This window comes from Neltuma alba, unplaced genomic scaffold (genome assembly GCF_004799145.2).
Source record: "Neltuma alba isolate B1F8T4 unplaced genomic scaffold, ASM479914v2 tig00012343_pilon, whole genome shotgun sequence".
NCBI lineage: Eukaryota > Viridiplantae > Streptophyta > Magnoliopsida > Fabales > Fabaceae > Neltuma > Neltuma alba.
Window position 1 is genome coordinate 435,809 of NW_021636852.1, and position 16,892 is coordinate 452,700.

Below are 16,892 nucleotides of genomic sequence, written 5' to 3' on the forward strand. Positions count from 1 at the left end.
TTGGCTAAGGTAAGTGAGATTCGAGAAAATTTTAATAGTAAACATTACCACGTACATGTACAAGATAGATGCTAATGTATGATATGTAATTTTTCATAAACTTAAGTTCACTAGTGACATGCCATCATACTTTATGCTTGGTATAAAAATACATGGCCATGAAAAAACATTAAGAATAGCATTTCCAGTAACAATCATCATGTCACAACATCATATAGGCAACATATACAAACTAACACATAAGCATACCACATCAAGCACGTACATAAAGAGGTAAGTTCACTACCTTGCACTATAAGTTTTTCTTGTTCTTCAACTTGCTCCCTAAGCTTTCCAACCATCTAGCTTTTAGTCAACCATATCTAAACCTTGTATTGGATATCTCAAGATCCTAATCACAGTCATAAGGGTCACATTACTCACTAGGACAAAGAACTACATAATGTGGAAGACTTATGCTCTTAAACTTAATCTCTTTTCCTTAATTTATAATATAGTGTTCCAGCTTTGTAAAAATTGTTCTCTTAGGCTAATCCTACACAAATTTTCCCAAGGAATCTAAATATGAGCTTAGATTTATCAAAATCCAACTCCTTCCCCTAGTTCTAGGCCAAAACTAAAATCTACCACTTAAATTTCAGTTTTAATTCCAATGCTTCCAACTTTATTCTTTCATCTTGTTCCTACACAATTTTCCATTCTAAATCTATTGGAAGCCTTAGAATCAACAAAATCACATCTTAGGCACAAGAACCAGTTAGGCTGTGGCATCCTCTTTGGTTCCGAAGTCATAGAATTCAATTAATAAAAAGCTAGAGCCACTTGATTTTGTTCCTTTCAAGCCTTTAAACATTATTCTAACATCAAATTCACTTTTCGCTACTCTTAAGAATTTTGTGTAGCATACCCCCCAAGGGTTTCAAGCTCCCAAAAACTATTAAAATCCATAACCAAGCTTAATAACAATAAAAGTAGTGAAAATTACATCAAAAACCATGAACATACCTTGTTTTAAAGCTTGATTTTGCATGGGATTACTTGGACTTTCTCTTTCTTTCTTTCTCTCTCTAGAATTCATTTTGTAAGAGTTTTCCTATGGTTTCCTTGAACTTGGACGAAATGGGGAGGGGAGGGGAGGGGAGGGGTATTTATAGAGTTTAAGAACAATTCCTAGCTATTGATTTTGAAAATATGTGGCTTAATCTTGACCGTCCGATTTTCCTATTTGTCTTGTGGTGACAAATGTCCCTATGACATCATGCTTATATTATCTTGATGACATCATGCTTACATCATCAAACTACATGTATTTAATCTAATCGTACACATGTCTTGCATCCGACCGTATAAGTATTTTTCATCCAATTGTACACTTTTTTTTTCATCTAATCATACACTTGTTTCTTCCATGTCCTTTCATCATTTTGGCATTAAGATGGGGAAATTAATCTAAAATTCGTGCAAAATACAACCTTTAGGCATTCCTCCACTTATCTTACCATTCTACACCGTATATGGATACTTTTTTGGGTCCTGACTTACCCGTGACCATTGGAGCATGTTATGGCACCATTTTCTCACTTCAAATAAGTCCACATGTTATTATATAATATGTTGAAAGAGGAAGTGATACTCTTCCCTTGTTCTTCCATTAAAATAATTAATAATATTGATTTCAGAGTGAACTTGACTAAATTCTTTCTACCGATCTAGGACTCCGAGAATCTGTTTCTAAGTACCAATACTATTTATTCAACATGGGAAATTTTTCTAATTTTTCTTAAGTCAAAAGTCAACCTCTAAACATTTGACTTTGACTTTTTCCGGATAATATATAAATAGGCTTTAAATTTTATTAAAGCCAATCTCTTCGGTTTTTGGGATGAAATTATTTTTAAAATCTGTGATAATTTCTCAAGTATTTTCTCCCATTTTCTTCCACTTATTTGAGGCTTCCCTGTATTTTAAATAATTCAATTTATACTAATATTCATAATTAGCCAAAACCCTTAGAATTCCACAAATTCTTTCCTGGGGCATTTTCATCATTTTTAGCCTCATACAGGCATCTAGACCTCATTCCTATTTTTTTGAAATTTTTTTGAAGTATTCAAGCTTACTTTCTATCACTGTCCTTTTTGGCAAAATTTGCATTTAGGTCCCAGCTCAGGTTTAACATCAGGAATCCTCTTACTAAGATTCATAGTATAATCTTTGGCCCTTGATTAACTCAACTTCTTATACTGAGCTTCAAAACTTCATATACAGGCCTTAACATACCATTTCTGATTTTTTGAGATTTTTCTGGCATTTTCGGGTATAATTTCTATTTTTGCCCTTATAACTCAACACTTTGCAAAATTATGATTTTGTCCTTGGTTCAGCTTAACCCCATAATTCACCTCATTGAGGCCTCTAACATAACCTTTGACCTATATTTATTTTATTTCTTATTTCTAGACCATGAGACTTCGTCCGAATAGTCTCTAACTTCTTCTTTTTTTAGTCTCAAAAAATTTTCTCTTGGGATTTAGTTCCTGGAAATCCCTTTGCCTTTTACAAAATTTTTGGGACTTTTTTCAAAAAAAGTCTGATAGCCTGTCCATATTAGGCTAATTCCGGTACTTCTAAACATAAAATTTAGGATGTGACAGGAGCTCCATTCCATATTTGATATACAATTACGAATGGTCCAAATTCATTAGCTTTGACATATATAATTGAGCACATTGCGCATCTTAATATCAACCATTCAAATTAATTTTGCATGATTCATATTTAATTTAAATATTTTGTACATTTTAAATAATTTTTTATTTTAATAGATGCAAAATTTAAATAAAAATGACCTTATGACTAATATTTATTTAAAAATAAATCTATTATTAAAAAATTATAGATTAAAAATTATAAATCTGAATTAATGGTTTAGATTGTATTAGGGCATTGAGCAGGGTAACATTCCAATTTTAAAAAAAAAAATTTAGGTTATATTTGAGATTAATTAATTATCATTGAAATTTAATCTGAATTACTTAATTACGGGTTCCAACCTTAATTAACAAATAATAGTCAAATAATAATTAATATATATAGTTAACAAAAGAAAGATACATATAATATATTTATAAAAAATATATATATATTATAACAGTGGGTGGCACGTGGCCACCCACTGTTTGGCTTGGAGGGGAAGGGAGCGGTTAATCCCCTAGTGCCTCTTTCTTTTATTAAAAAATAATAATAATAAAATAAAATTAGCCAGTATTAAATCAACAGTGGGGTCACGTGCCCCCCACTATTGATTCCTCCTTTTGCCTCTTCCCGGTTCTTTCACTCTCCTTTGCCTCTGGTCCGTTTTGCTCTCTGCCAACGAGGAGGAAGAAAGACTGAGAGCGAGAGAAATAGTAAGCGAGAGGAAGAAAAAAGGTTTGCTTTGATGCTACTTTAATATATTTTGGTAAGTTATTTTCACCCAACCTCTTCTATTTACCTTCTTCTTCTTATTTTTTAAGTTTTTGGCGGAAAAATAAAATTTGTTAAGGCTTGATGGATTTTTAATTTTTGAGGCTTTTAATTTAATTTTATGATATTAATAGAGCTTATAGGATTAGAATAAGAGTCTTATAACCTAGATTTTTATTTAGATAGTTGATTTGAGGAAATGTAAGTTAGGGTTTAATTAGAAAATTGTGATTTGTGATAATGATGATATTAATTTTGAAATTGATCTCTTATTTTAGTTCATTTGAAGTCATATTGAAGATTCAATATTTGAGTTTTGAGGATTTTGTTAGAATAAGAATGTTGATGATTTTTGAAAAAACTTTAACTAGTCAAAGTTGAATGTTTTGAATAAATTGGGAAAATAATTGTCATTCAATGATCCTAATGAGTGAGAGATGATTAATGAGAGAAGAAAATAATATTTATAATAATGATTTTGAGGAACGGTTAAAGCATCGCAATTTTTTTTTAGAGTTAAAGTAAGAATTTTTGGGGATTTTTAGATTATTAGAAGGAGTTATCCTTATTGATAATTTTAATAAGAAAATAGAGTTGATAAGTTTTAAGAATTGCTTGGAAGGACAGATGAATTTTTTTTTATCTTTTTCCTAAAGAACATTTGTTAAGTGAGCGAATTATAGGGATTTAACTAATAAACTAATTTTTCAACTAAATCCTAATTTACATTTCCTCAAATCAACTATATAAATAAAAATCTAGATCATAAGACTCCTATTCTAACCTTATAAACTCTATTAATATCATAAAAATAAGTTAGAAACCTCAAAGATTAAAAATTTATCAAACCCTAACAAACTTTATTTTTCTACCAAAAACTTGAAAAATAATAAGAAGAATGTAAATAGAAAGAGGGAGGGTGAAAATAACTTACCAAAATATCTTAAAAGAGCACCAAAGCAAACTCTCTTTTTTTCTCTTACTCACTATTTCTCTCACTCTCACTCTCACTCTCACTCTCACTCTCGCCCTCGTTGGAAAAGCTTGAGTTTCTCTTTTGCTCTGTATAGTCTCTGTTTTGTTATATATGCTCTGGTTGATATATATTGTCAAACTTTAGGACTTTTTGTTATACTTAACATATTTTTAATTTTTCTGCTACATTCTGGATTTGTACTGTTGGGTGGAACCTTTTTAGACATATATGTGACTTTTATTTTGGTTGCAATTGTTATGGGCGGTAGTGGTTGTTATTCTGATAGGCTTCAAATGCCTTAGTCCATTTATGACTGGTTTTAGTTGTATTTTAAGATTTTAGAGTATTGTTGATGGATTTGTCATATACATGAAAATCAAGAATTGGTTATTTCTTGTCATATTAATCATTTTGGCTATTATAAAATAGTGATTACTGCTTTGTTACAGATGCGAATTGTTAATAATCATGGTAAACTTCTATTTGATTTTTTTTTTTTTTTACCATGATTGACTTTTCAAAATAATTAGTGGAGTTTTTTTATAACTATAGTAGTTTTTCATTATATGATTTATTCTTTCTACCACAGTTATTATTTAAATATTTTTGGTTAATTTTTTTTATTATATTGATCATTAAAAAATTAATTATTGTTTTGAAATTAAATAATTGTGTACTTGTCACGGGCTGTTACAAGCAGCACATGATACTGATTGTGAATGGGGATCCATAGTTTATAGTGCATGATTTTTTTTTTTTTTTGCCAGAATAGTGCATGATTTCTGGACCTTATTTGTGTATTATCTGAACAAGACACCCTCTTAATTAATGAATATCTAAAGTAAAGTACGATAAATAATATAACTATTATGTGATTATCCATTTGTCTGGAATAATGACTACTCTCTGGAATCTTAATTATATTTGCTTCGTAGCTCTCAAAATAGCTAATCTTCTATGATTTCTTTTGTACTTTATCAATCCCTGAATATAATAACCAGTTACTGCAAATTACTGAGACGAAAGAAGGTAGTTAGGTTCAAATATTTGCTCAAAATTTACCCCTAATTAAATGTTTTATTATGTTAATATTATTACTTTCCAGCTCCAATAATTTCCAACAATTTTCGTGGAAAATATAGGTAAATGTGGAAATATTTTATAAAGCATTTAGAATTTTGAACGCAGTATATTAATCATGAACAGAAACAAGGTATTCTGTACTTTCCAGCTCCAATAATTTCCAACAATTTTCGATGTTCTCAGTTCTCAGTTTTCTCCATCAGATCTAGTTTAATTAAAATAAAGGAATAAACATAAATACAACAAATAATCAGTTTACCCATTAATAAAGGAATAAACATAAATACAACAAATAATCAGTTTCATCCTTATGCCCCGTTTAATTTATATATTTTCAGTATAAAAAGACTAAAATACCCTTAAACTTAAAAGGGGGCAAAACTGTAAACCCATCACCCGAACACTCTTTCTTCCCAGTTCCCCACCACCAACAAAGCTTCGCCGCCATGAATGGCGGCCATGAAATTCGTGGCTTGAAGCTACTGATTTCAAAAACCACTGTCACTGAAAACACAAACCAGACCAGCAAAGATGATGGTTTTCTTTGAAAAAGCAAGTTGAAAATCGCGGAAAATCAGATCGAAAAAAATTCCACCGAAGCCAATAACCACCTCTTGCTCTCAATTGTCTATCTTCTCACCTTCTCATCGCCGTCAAGCATCCCTCTTTTGGCTATCGACAATGCAACTGGTTTCAAGGTCGCCGTCGAACAAAGCTGTGGTCTGGAGTGTGGGAGGTTATTCTCATGGGTCACCTGCCTTCGTCCCTTCTTGCCCCCTATTTCTCCTCAGACGATCCCATCGATGGTGTAGTGAGGATCTGCGCAGGTGGAGGAGCGCCACCGCCGTTGATGGTGGTGGGGCGCCGCCGTAATTGATGGTGGAGGAGTGTCGCCGCGGTCGATGGGGGAGGATCAAGGTCGCCATTGAGTCAAAGGCCAAAATGGAGAGACCGCCAGCTCCCAGGAACTCGAACTCGGATCCTTTGGGGGGGGGGTGATGGAACCCGCTTCCATCATTTTTTATGGAACTGGGTTTCATGAGGAACTGATTTCCATGGCACCAAGCAAGTGAAAATTTGAGTTCCACTTCAACTTCCATGCTGCCAACGGGGCATTAACTTCATAGTTGCTTTTCAATCTTTTAACCGTAACACCCATGTTCCCAAACAATGATTTCTGGGAAAATTTCATTCAAGGACAGCTGAAGACAATTAATTTTCAAGAACTCCCAAAACAATTTGAAAAGCCACTGCAGGACCATGGAAACAAATTGAAATTAACTTCAAAACCAAAACAAATTGAAATTAACTTCAAAACCAAAAAGACAGTGTTGCCTCTCAAACTATTATTCTGAAATTTGAAGTCTTCTCTCTCTTTCTCTCAACTCCTGATATTTGAAGCCCCTCTTGCTCACTCTCTAAAAAATCCAGTTCATCTATTGAAGGAGATCATTTGCCTTGCCGTCGCTACTATTGTGGTGAGGAGAGACTTTGCCATCGTCATTGCTCTGCTAAGGAGAGCCTTCATCGTTGCCCTGCTCTAGCAACTAGAGCCTCCATCGCCGCCCCTGCAAGTATTGTACGAGAGCTTTTTGTGTAGATATGAAGCTGGTTAAACTAGAAAAACTTGCAAGAACTCGAACTCTATATGACTTTATTGCTGGATATAGTTTGTTTTTGTTTTAATATACAGCTATTTTTGTGTATATATGAACCTCCATTTGTATTTTTGGAATGGTTCGTGAAGTGGCTATGACAACGCGTGAATTGAAATCTATTTTGTATAGTGCTATGAATAAATAGAGAATTTCATGATGGTACTTGGAGGTAAACCGCCCTAAGTACTAAATTGAAACTAGCTAGCAACTATATAAATGTATGAACAAATTAATCAACTTGTAAATGGATGTATTTTTATTGTTAATGTATGTATCATTGTTGCAAAGTTCCTAATTCTACTTGTGAATAGTCACTCCCAGACTTGTGAATTGATGTGTTCAACTTTTTGAATGAAATAAATCTACTTGCAAAAAAACGTATTTCTATTGTTAACGAATGTATCCGTGTTGCAAATTTCCTGATTTCACTTGTGAACCCTTACTCCCAGACTTGTGATAAACTTTTTCAATTGAACTAGCTCACTTGCAAATGGATGTGTTATTCTTATTAATATACATATCCTGCTTGCAAATTTCCTAATTTCAATTGCAAATGATCCCTCCCAGACTTGTGAATAATCATGTTTAACTTCTTGAATTCAACTAGCTCACTTATAAATGGACAAATTCTTACTATCAATATACTTGCCCTTCTTGCTAATTGCCTGGGGAGCACTAATCACAATATTCCTTGTATGATAGTCATTTTCTATTGCTCATGAGTTCATTCATTATTTTGAGTTTTCATTGATGCACCTGTGTCAATCTATTGTCAGTACTTATTGTTATGCCATAGGAATAATACACTTCCCTAAAGTTTGAGTTGTGGTGATTAGTTACTCATAAAAGAAATACACAAACAGCTGCTATTGCAAAACTACTTCAACGGATAAAGACAACAAAAGCCAAAGTAATGACATAGCAATTATTATATTTTTATTTCAATTAAGCTATTTTAGAATGTGTTAAAATTTGTGTATGGAGAATTTGCACAATTTCCGTTTTAGGGAATATACTATAAGTATGTTACATGTCAATTAATTACAACTTGCTGTCTTTCCCCACTAACTTGCAAGTATGTGATGTACTATTGACAACTCAAATTAGAAAATTTGCAATAAGATATGTTGATTAACACTTTGATGTCATAGGTATTTCCCTGTCATATTGGCAATTTGAATTAGAAAATTTGCAATAAAAATACATTGATTCACAAGAGAAACTCGTCTGTTTACAAATAGACTAATATAACTAAAAAAGTCATACATGATTATTCACAAGTCTGAGGAGCACTAATCACAAGTGGAATTAGGCAATTTGCAATACGAATAATCATATTAATGACAATAACCTGTCTATTTGCAAGTGATCTAGTTGAATTCTAGAAGTTGGACATGATAATTTATGTCTGGGAGGGACTATTTGCAACTAGAGTCAGGCAATTTGCAAGAAGGATAAGTATATTCATAGTAAGCATTTGTCCATTTATAAGTGAGCTAGTTGAATTGAAGAAGTTGAACATGATTATTCACAAATCTGGGAGGGATCATTTGCAACTGAAATTAGGAAATTTGCAAATAGGATATGTATATTAATAAGAATAACACATCCATTTGCAAGTGAGTTAGTTCAATTGAAAAAGTTTATCGCAAGTCTGGGAGTGAGGGTTCACAAGTGAAATCAAGAAATTTGCAACACAGATATACTCATTAACAATAGAAATACATCCTTTTGCAAGTAGAATTATTTCATTCAAAAAGTTGAACACATCAATTCACAATTCTGGGAGTGACTATTCACAAGTGGAATTAGAAACTTTGCAACAAGGATACATACATTAACAATAAAAATACATCCATTTGCAAGTCGATTAATTTGTTCGTACACATATATAGTTGCTAGCTAGTTTCAGTTCAGTACTTAGGGCGGTTTACCTCTAAGTACCATCATGAAATTCTCCATCTATTCATAGCACTATACAAAATAGATTTCAACTCACGCGTTGTCATAGCCACTTCACGAACCATTCCAAAAATACATATTAAGGTTCATATATACATAAAAATAGCTATATATTAAAACAAAAACAAACTATATCCAGCAATAAAGTCATGTAGAGTTCGAGCTCCTGCAAGTTTTTCTAGTTTAACCAGCTTCATATCTATACAAAAGGCTCTTGTCCAACACTTGCAAGGGTGGCGATGGAGGCTCTAGCAGCAGGGCGATGACGAAGGCTCTCCTCAGCAAAGCAATGACGATGGCAAAGTCTCTCCTTACCACAACAGTAGCAACGGTGAGACGAACGATCTCCTTCAATGGATGAACTGGATTTTTTAGAGAGTGAGCGAGAGGAGCTTCAAATATTGGGAGTTGAGAGAGAGAGAAAAGACTTCAAATTTCATAGTAATAGTTTGAGGGGCAACACTGTCTTTTTGGTTTTGAAGTTAGTTTCAATTTGTCCCTATGGTCCTGTAGTGGCTTTTCAGATTGTTTTGAGGGCTCTTGAAAATTAATTGCCTTTAGCGGTCCTTGAATGAAATTTTCCCATGATTTTGTGACAATAATTATTAATTTGAAAATTGAACTTGATATGTTTTGTCAATATTTAAAATTTTAATGTCAGCATTATTTGTCAATAGAATTATGATGAAAGAACAAAAAAATACTTTATAAAATTAAGAGATCAAAACCATGTCAAGTTAAAACACTAAAGGAACACCTGTGTCTACTCTTCTGATTATTAATATAAAACTAATTTAAGAGGTGACATTAGTTTTATTTGTAAGATCTATTTTATATGTTTATCAATTTTTTTTTTCAAATTAACCTCATTAATATTTCATCGACAATAATCAAATAACAGAAGAAGGGAATGAGTTAGCAAAGATGATTAGGATATTTTTTTTAAAAAATTATATTAACTAATTTAACTAACATCCTTAATCTATTCAAATTAATTAATTAAGTCTTACACTAAAAATTGGAGTATAAAAACTCTAACAAGGTACAGTATTTATAGTCACATGAAGAGCGCAACTTATTTCACTCTATACAATCCATGGGATCCACACTAGCCCATGATATTAACTTCTAGAGTACAAGGGGATCTTTTGCATCATATTTCAATAGTGATACTCGATCTCCATGCTTGAAACAAGGTAGAACAGTTCTTCACAACTAAACTATTCTCAGGTCACACGCAAAAAGAAACATTAAAAGGACTACCATTGCAATAGTTGTTTTGAAAAAGGAGGGGAGGGGGGGGGGGAGATACTACCTCAGTATCGTTCTTAAACAAAGAAATCAACGTATACGCGATTAAACATATCGGGAGGGCAAATGTAACTTACAATGTTTATTTGTTCTGGCACGAAAGACACAAGAAAGGCCCCTCATTTTTGGATCAGCAAGCTGTCATGGTAAGCAGTACATAGTTACATACAATTGAGGTAGATGGAATTTCCCAGTTAATGGATAAAACTATATTTTGTACTGGAAAGTAATGACTTCTCATCCCCTATGCTTTTACTGACAGATCATGACATCATGTCCCACCATCCACATCAAATCCGGCCCCAGTCCAGCCCGGGGCCGCCGGTCGACCTTTAACCACTGCACCAATTCCCTTTCCTTTTAATTGGAAGTTAGCTTTCTTTTTACCTCTTCCTCCTCCCTCATTAGAAGGCTGCTGATTATGTCCATTTGTCCCTGGGTCTTTCTGCTCGTTTCTTTGGGTGGAACTACTATCGGCTGAACCCCCATTTGGTTCCCTTGTGTTGGGAACAGAGGACAAATCTTTAATTGTATCATCCTGAGAAGAACTCCTTGATCTCTCATCCAAACAAAATTCAAGTACAAGGTTCTAAATTTTACTGGCATGACATGCATATATTCAAGACATGACATGACAAAATCAGGGGACGAGCATCGTATATTCAAGACATGACATAATGTAGAATCAACAGTCAGCAACAAAGGAAGACAAATTTTAGGATAGAAATCTTTCCACTGATTTCGTTGCTTCCAGGGTAGTCTCTTCATAGCTAGCCACAAAAAACCTTAATTCAAAATCCATGCATTAAGGATAACAGCATTATATGAAATATTACTTCCAATCCTTAATATAAAAACCAGTTTAACATTTAATTTGATCTTAAATATAAGATCTCAATTTACTTTGTCTATCATATTTATCCATTTTTTTCTAAGATGGTCTTTGTAATAATTGCATATATTAAAGGTTTTATCAGATGGTAGTTTTAGGTAATATATACGACTAGCAAAGATATTTTAAGGAAGATAACATCTATTTATTACAAATAACTAGCTTAAATAATTTTTTTAATCTATTCAAATTAGTTAACAAACTCTTATATCAAGGACTCGAGGTAGTAACACATTCACTTGCATATTAAACTCAGACACCAAGTAATCTTCAATTATTATTTCAGTAGCTAGCCAAAAGAAATTATTTATTTTAACGCAAAATTCAGAATAGAGATCAGGTCTTATGCCTACAACAATCCATTCACTTTAGAATTTTATTTGAATTGTATCTCTACGTTCTTGAATTAAAAGGTATAGTTAGCAGTAGTTCCAACCAGTTTATATCGCTACCAATCGAAGGTTAAGAGCAAACACTACTACAGAAGAAAGGGAAAGCACAATAATATTCAATTCATGCCCCTGGTTATAGGAGTCTATCCCCTTGGTTATGCTTATAGGTATACAACTGGCCCAACAAATCAGTAAAATGTAAAGAGATTACTAACTAACAATTCCACACAAATTATCTCACCCAATACTACGAGTATTTTTTGAAGCAGTTATCAAAATTACACAATATTCAGCCCTATAATGGATATTCACAAAATTGGGTTTGAACTACCTGCCTAGTTGGCTGCTTTCATTATATCATCTTCAAAGCTTCAGAATATAACTAGGAATTCTTCTGTGTGTATAATTATAATCACTCGAAGCCTCAATTGCTCACTGGAATACTTCTCAAGTTAAAAGAGAAAGCCATATAGGAGGATGATCCATTTAGTGCTATTATAGAACATTCAACCTGAGAATGAACCCATCCCCAGGTACTCTGAAGACAAATTTCTTACAGAGCAGGTCCAGAGTGACTTTAGAGGATCAGTCTTAGAAGAGTTCCTAATGATATGCATTCCTTTGCAACAGGTTAAAAATACTGCAATGCAATAGTTTGCTCCATTATTATTTTTCCTCCATTGGTTGAATAAATTATATTGGCCATGTTAAGGATTTGTAATATGAATGACCAACTCAATTCAATGGCTCACAGCTCACCGATAACCCTTTAGATCATGACACATTTCAGCAGGGTATGCTTCACAAGGCACAAAATTTAATCTACAACTAAATAAACAGGCATGCTTACGTTAAATAAGCAGGCCAGAAAACAAAAATGAAATTCAGGCACCTTGGGAGAATCGGCAAAAACTAAAGTCTATTATTTAGCCAACAGTTACATAGTACTAAAGTCTATTGAAGCAATTAACCGTAGAGATTTGAAGATGATGTATGCAGAAATGAGAACATACATGATGAGGAGTGGTTGATGCTCTATTTGGATTCAAAGCTTCCAATCGTCGTTTTAATTCCTCCAGCCTAGAAAACTGACTGCTACTGCTCTCTTGGACCTGTAAACCATTTTTTGTATCAAACAGCCTATCATAACGCAGCATAACAGGTATTCATTAAACAATGTAACTACCAGATTGTTCAAGTCTTCACATAGCTTCTGTTTAATAGCCTCTTCATCCTTTACTACTTTTGATGCTGACTCCCATACCTGTAGCACATGCAGTCAAGATTTCTACATTTGAAGTAGCGTAGTGATCATTCTAATTACATTTAAAGCTCTGATGTTCATAAACTAAATTAAGGTTATAGACAGTAGAAAGTGCCCTTATCTAAGTCATATAACATCAGTATATTAATCCGCTTAAAGGGAAGCTAAGATACATATGCATTGCTGTGATAGCTCATGATTCAGAAATCTTATTTCTATGAACAAAGTCTTCCTCCTTTAGCAAACACCATGATGGAAAATGATATAGGTACAAGAGGTTATAGGAAAGGAGTGTTACAGGTGTTAGGAATATGGAGCAAAACATTTATGTGGATAGAGAATTATTATGATTTAATTACCAAGTTGGGTTTTTAATAGAACCTCAATCCTCAGCTATCTTTGCATCACTCTTATCAACAGGATGGCAAAAAGTCCCTTAATTTAGGAAGTCATGGTGGGACTGCCCAGTTCAGGAACCTCAATTCAGGTCCTCCCCCACCCCACTGCAGGGATCATGTGATCATATCCTCCACTAGAATCAGTAAATTCTCTTCTCATGTTAAAACACAGAAGAACACTGGATTACTAGAACCTTGTCAAATTATATTTGTTAACTTCCACCTAATAGTAAAAGCCCCTTCTTTGATCTTTGACCTCCCTCCATTATAGAGATGCGATTATGTCTCTTCTTCACTGAATCTATGGTTGTGTAGCCCCCAGAGTCCCCATGGGATCAGTGGGGATTCGGCCATGCAGGGAATGTGGATGCGGGGAAAATTCCCTCTAAATGGGTGTGGGAACAGGGAAGACAACTGATGGCAGGGACAGGGAGTAAGAAAGCACACCCCACCCCTACGTCACAGCACTGCCATCCCTAAATAGTAATGTAAACAACAAATTTGATAGGACCCCACATAAAATACAAACAAAAATACAATAGAAAGGAAATAATAGAAAGCAACAACTGAGGGGATAACGTGGGCTTTGATGTCTCATTGATAAATATTACACTGTATCAGTGACTCAATGACAGAACTGATCTCAGTCAAAACCCAAACACCCAATACATCCTGATTTGACATATGGTTACAGAGACAAATCAATACAGAATATGGCAGGGAAGTGAACTAGACATTCAAGAGGCCAACAACTCTCCAACGCTTCGGTCTTTGAAACAACACCAGATCTACTCTATCCATTGAAGACTGAATTAGAGAAAGAAGAGTAGAGGAATCACCACTTTGAAATATTCTCTTCTTTTCTCATAAACATGTGAGCTTGTAATGAATATCTACTCTATAAGAAGTCATTGTGAGAAGCTTTTCATGAGAATTGTATTTCTTTCTTGACAATTTTGCCAGGTTCTTGAGAAATATTTAGTGGTTAAAGTGCTAAGAATATGTTGTAAAGGCTTTTAAATCCTCCCTGTTTTGAAAATGTTTGCTACATTACTATAGAAGATTGATTTTCATATCTGAACTCTTACACACAGTGGTCTCTTCCTCTCTAAATTAGTAAGTTATTTAACTTCTTGTGTATGTGCTGTCTGTATTTTATTTGCATTTGAATTATAAAAGTACTGATGAATGTATTCAAAAGGAAGGCAATGAAAATTCATTGATTCGTACAGAGATTCTCCCTTAGCTTTCGAAGATTTGAGTTAGGAGTATAAGATTAGAGTCAGAATCTAACTCAAAGAAGTTCTTGTTTAGCTATAATGCAAAAGAAGTTCTCTCTAACATATGGTAAATGATTATTCAAAACCAGAGGATTAGAGGATTTAGAAGAAGAAAAGTTAGGAATACAAGATTAGAGTCAGAATCTAACTCAAAATTCTAATCATAGGGAAGCAGATTCTTGGGGACCATGAAAGGCAGATTCACCCCAAGTCCATGACAGGAACTACAGCAAGAGGTTCTCAAATCTCACTCCCTCCCGCCATAGGTTTCAAAGGGTAAGGAATCTTTAGGAAATATGAGTCAGAATCTAACTCATAAATCTTCAAAAGCCAAGGGAGATACAAATCAATGAATTTTCATTGCCTTCCTTTTGAATACATTCTTCAGTACTTTTTTAATTCGACTGCCAATAAAATACAGACAGCATATACACAAGAAGTTACTCCTCTCGTCTTATCTATAAAGCACTTCCAGCATGTTTCATACAGACCAAGAAAAACTTTAAGCTTTATTAATTCTCATTTAAAATTTAATGACTTTCCAATTTTATTTCTATTTAATATACATTATACCTCATATAAACAAAGTCAACACTAATAAATGACGGGTTAAATTGTACATCCATACAAAAAATTTCTCTCAGTGCCCTATAAACAAGACCAAAAAATACCTTCTCTCTCTGTCCTATAAATAGGACCGGAGGAGTAAATAACTTCCAAATTTCCCTTTGTCCTTTCTGTCTACTTATGTACGCAGAAGTTATGGAGTCCGATCAATGAGTTAACTGTAAACATAAGATCAGGAGTTGCCCACTAAAATTGTGTGGCGCTGTTGGCATAGGCATCTATGCCACTAAAGGCATTTATGATATGACAACTGTGGGGAAGAGTTGAGTATACAAGTAGCACACCTTTCGTGCTTGTTCTTCCTTTTGCTTGGCCACACGAATTCTCTCCGTTGACGCCTCTATTTTCTTCCTCAGAAGTTCGAGTGCTTAAAAGTATGCATCATTATAAAAGAGAAGCAATGTCATAATTCTATAACGACCAGTGAAGAATTATTTGTATCATTTGCACCAGAAAGAGCACATAACAATGATAGTATAGAAACCTGCTTTCTTTGGCCCAGCAGTGAGTTTCATCTCCATTGTGAGATTTGCAAGCTCGCGTTCCACATCACGAATTTTAGAGTAGTTCTCTTCAATGTATCTGAAAATAATAGAGAACTTATGCAGCTTACCGATAATTCAACTATAATTAAAGACGTGTTCTTCATTGAACAAGATACAATCAGACAAACTGAAATTCCTTCTCAAAACAAAACAATCTTAGCGCGGTTCTTATTTGGAGTAGATTAATCAGCGTATATGAACAGAGATCAGAGGTTCAAGAGGCAACTACACAATGAATAAAAGTCCAGCATGAACACCTAGTAGATCCAGACTAGAGTGCGGGAAAGAAGAGGAAGAACGAGAAAGAGAGAGAGAGAAGTTACTTCTTTAATTGAAGCTGCTCTGCCTCGATGATCTGCAATAGAATCCAGTAAGTAAGAGAGAAGCATAAGATTCAGGAAATTAAGTAATGGGAGAGAGGAAGAAGAGAACCTTCTCGGTGTAGCTAATGACAGGAGCTTCTCTAGGGAGACCATCGGGTCCGATCTCAGGGAGAAGCGAAGGATTGGAAGCCATATCTGAAGAAGGAAACGCGTCGTCGGCTTTTGAATTCGGCCAGTAACAGACTTGTAAATTTGACAATGTGAATGTCGAGAAGAAGGATTGGCCTCGCTTTAGCTATGAACGTTTGTGTCTTTTTCCGGAAACGCTCCCATTCTGCACATTGCAACCACGTTCATCAGAGAAAATGACGCAGCACGAATTGGGTCCGTACCAGACTCCGTTTCGCCTAAATAAATAAAGAAAAAGTGAAAAACAAAGAACCGGGAATATATAATGTTCTGTACCTAATATATCATCTATTTAACTAATTTAATTAGTTAGATAAGTTAGTTAATTATAAAAAATATGATATGTTTTTTTAAAACACCATAATCATTTTACTTGATATCCTCTTTTCTTTTCCTAGATCCATATAAATAATTTAAGAAAAACTGATAAATATGAGAAATAGGTCTTATATTTAAGATCCAAATTAACTCAATAATTAGATTCTATATTAAGGATCGGAGGAGTATATGTGGGATTAGTTTACATC

At 33.9% G+C, this 16,892-nt stretch overlaps 1 protein-coding gene across 3 annotated transcripts; it reads right to left on the bottom strand.

Annotated features, from left to right (window-relative positions):
* Positions 1-10,472: 10,472 nt before the first annotated feature.
* LOC114726135 (uncharacterized) lies at positions 10,473-16,566 on the bottom strand. Of its 3 annotated transcripts, XM_028912702.1 has the most exons (8): positions 16,286-16,566; positions 16,177-16,208; positions 15,793-15,890; positions 15,593-15,675; positions 12,926-13,003; positions 12,753-12,851; positions 10,843-11,020; positions 10,473-10,593 (listed from the first exon to the last, which is right to left on the bottom strand). In XM_028912702.1, the coding sequence occupies exons 1-8, from the start codon at positions 16,367-16,369 to the stop codon at positions 10,586-10,588; spliced, it is 660 nt and encodes a 219-aa protein (XP_028768535.1). In that variant the 5' UTR covers positions 16,370-16,566; the 3' UTR covers positions 10,473-10,585. The 3 variants fall into 3 exon arrangements, with proteins under 3 accessions (XP_028768535.1, XP_028768533.1, XP_028768534.1); XM_028912700.1 differs by having other exon boundaries at positions 10,473-11,020; positions 16,286-16,564; XM_028912701.1 differs by lacking the exon at positions 16,177-16,208 and having other exon boundaries at positions 10,473-11,020; positions 16,286-16,564.
* Positions 16,567-16,892: the final 326 nt, after the last annotated feature.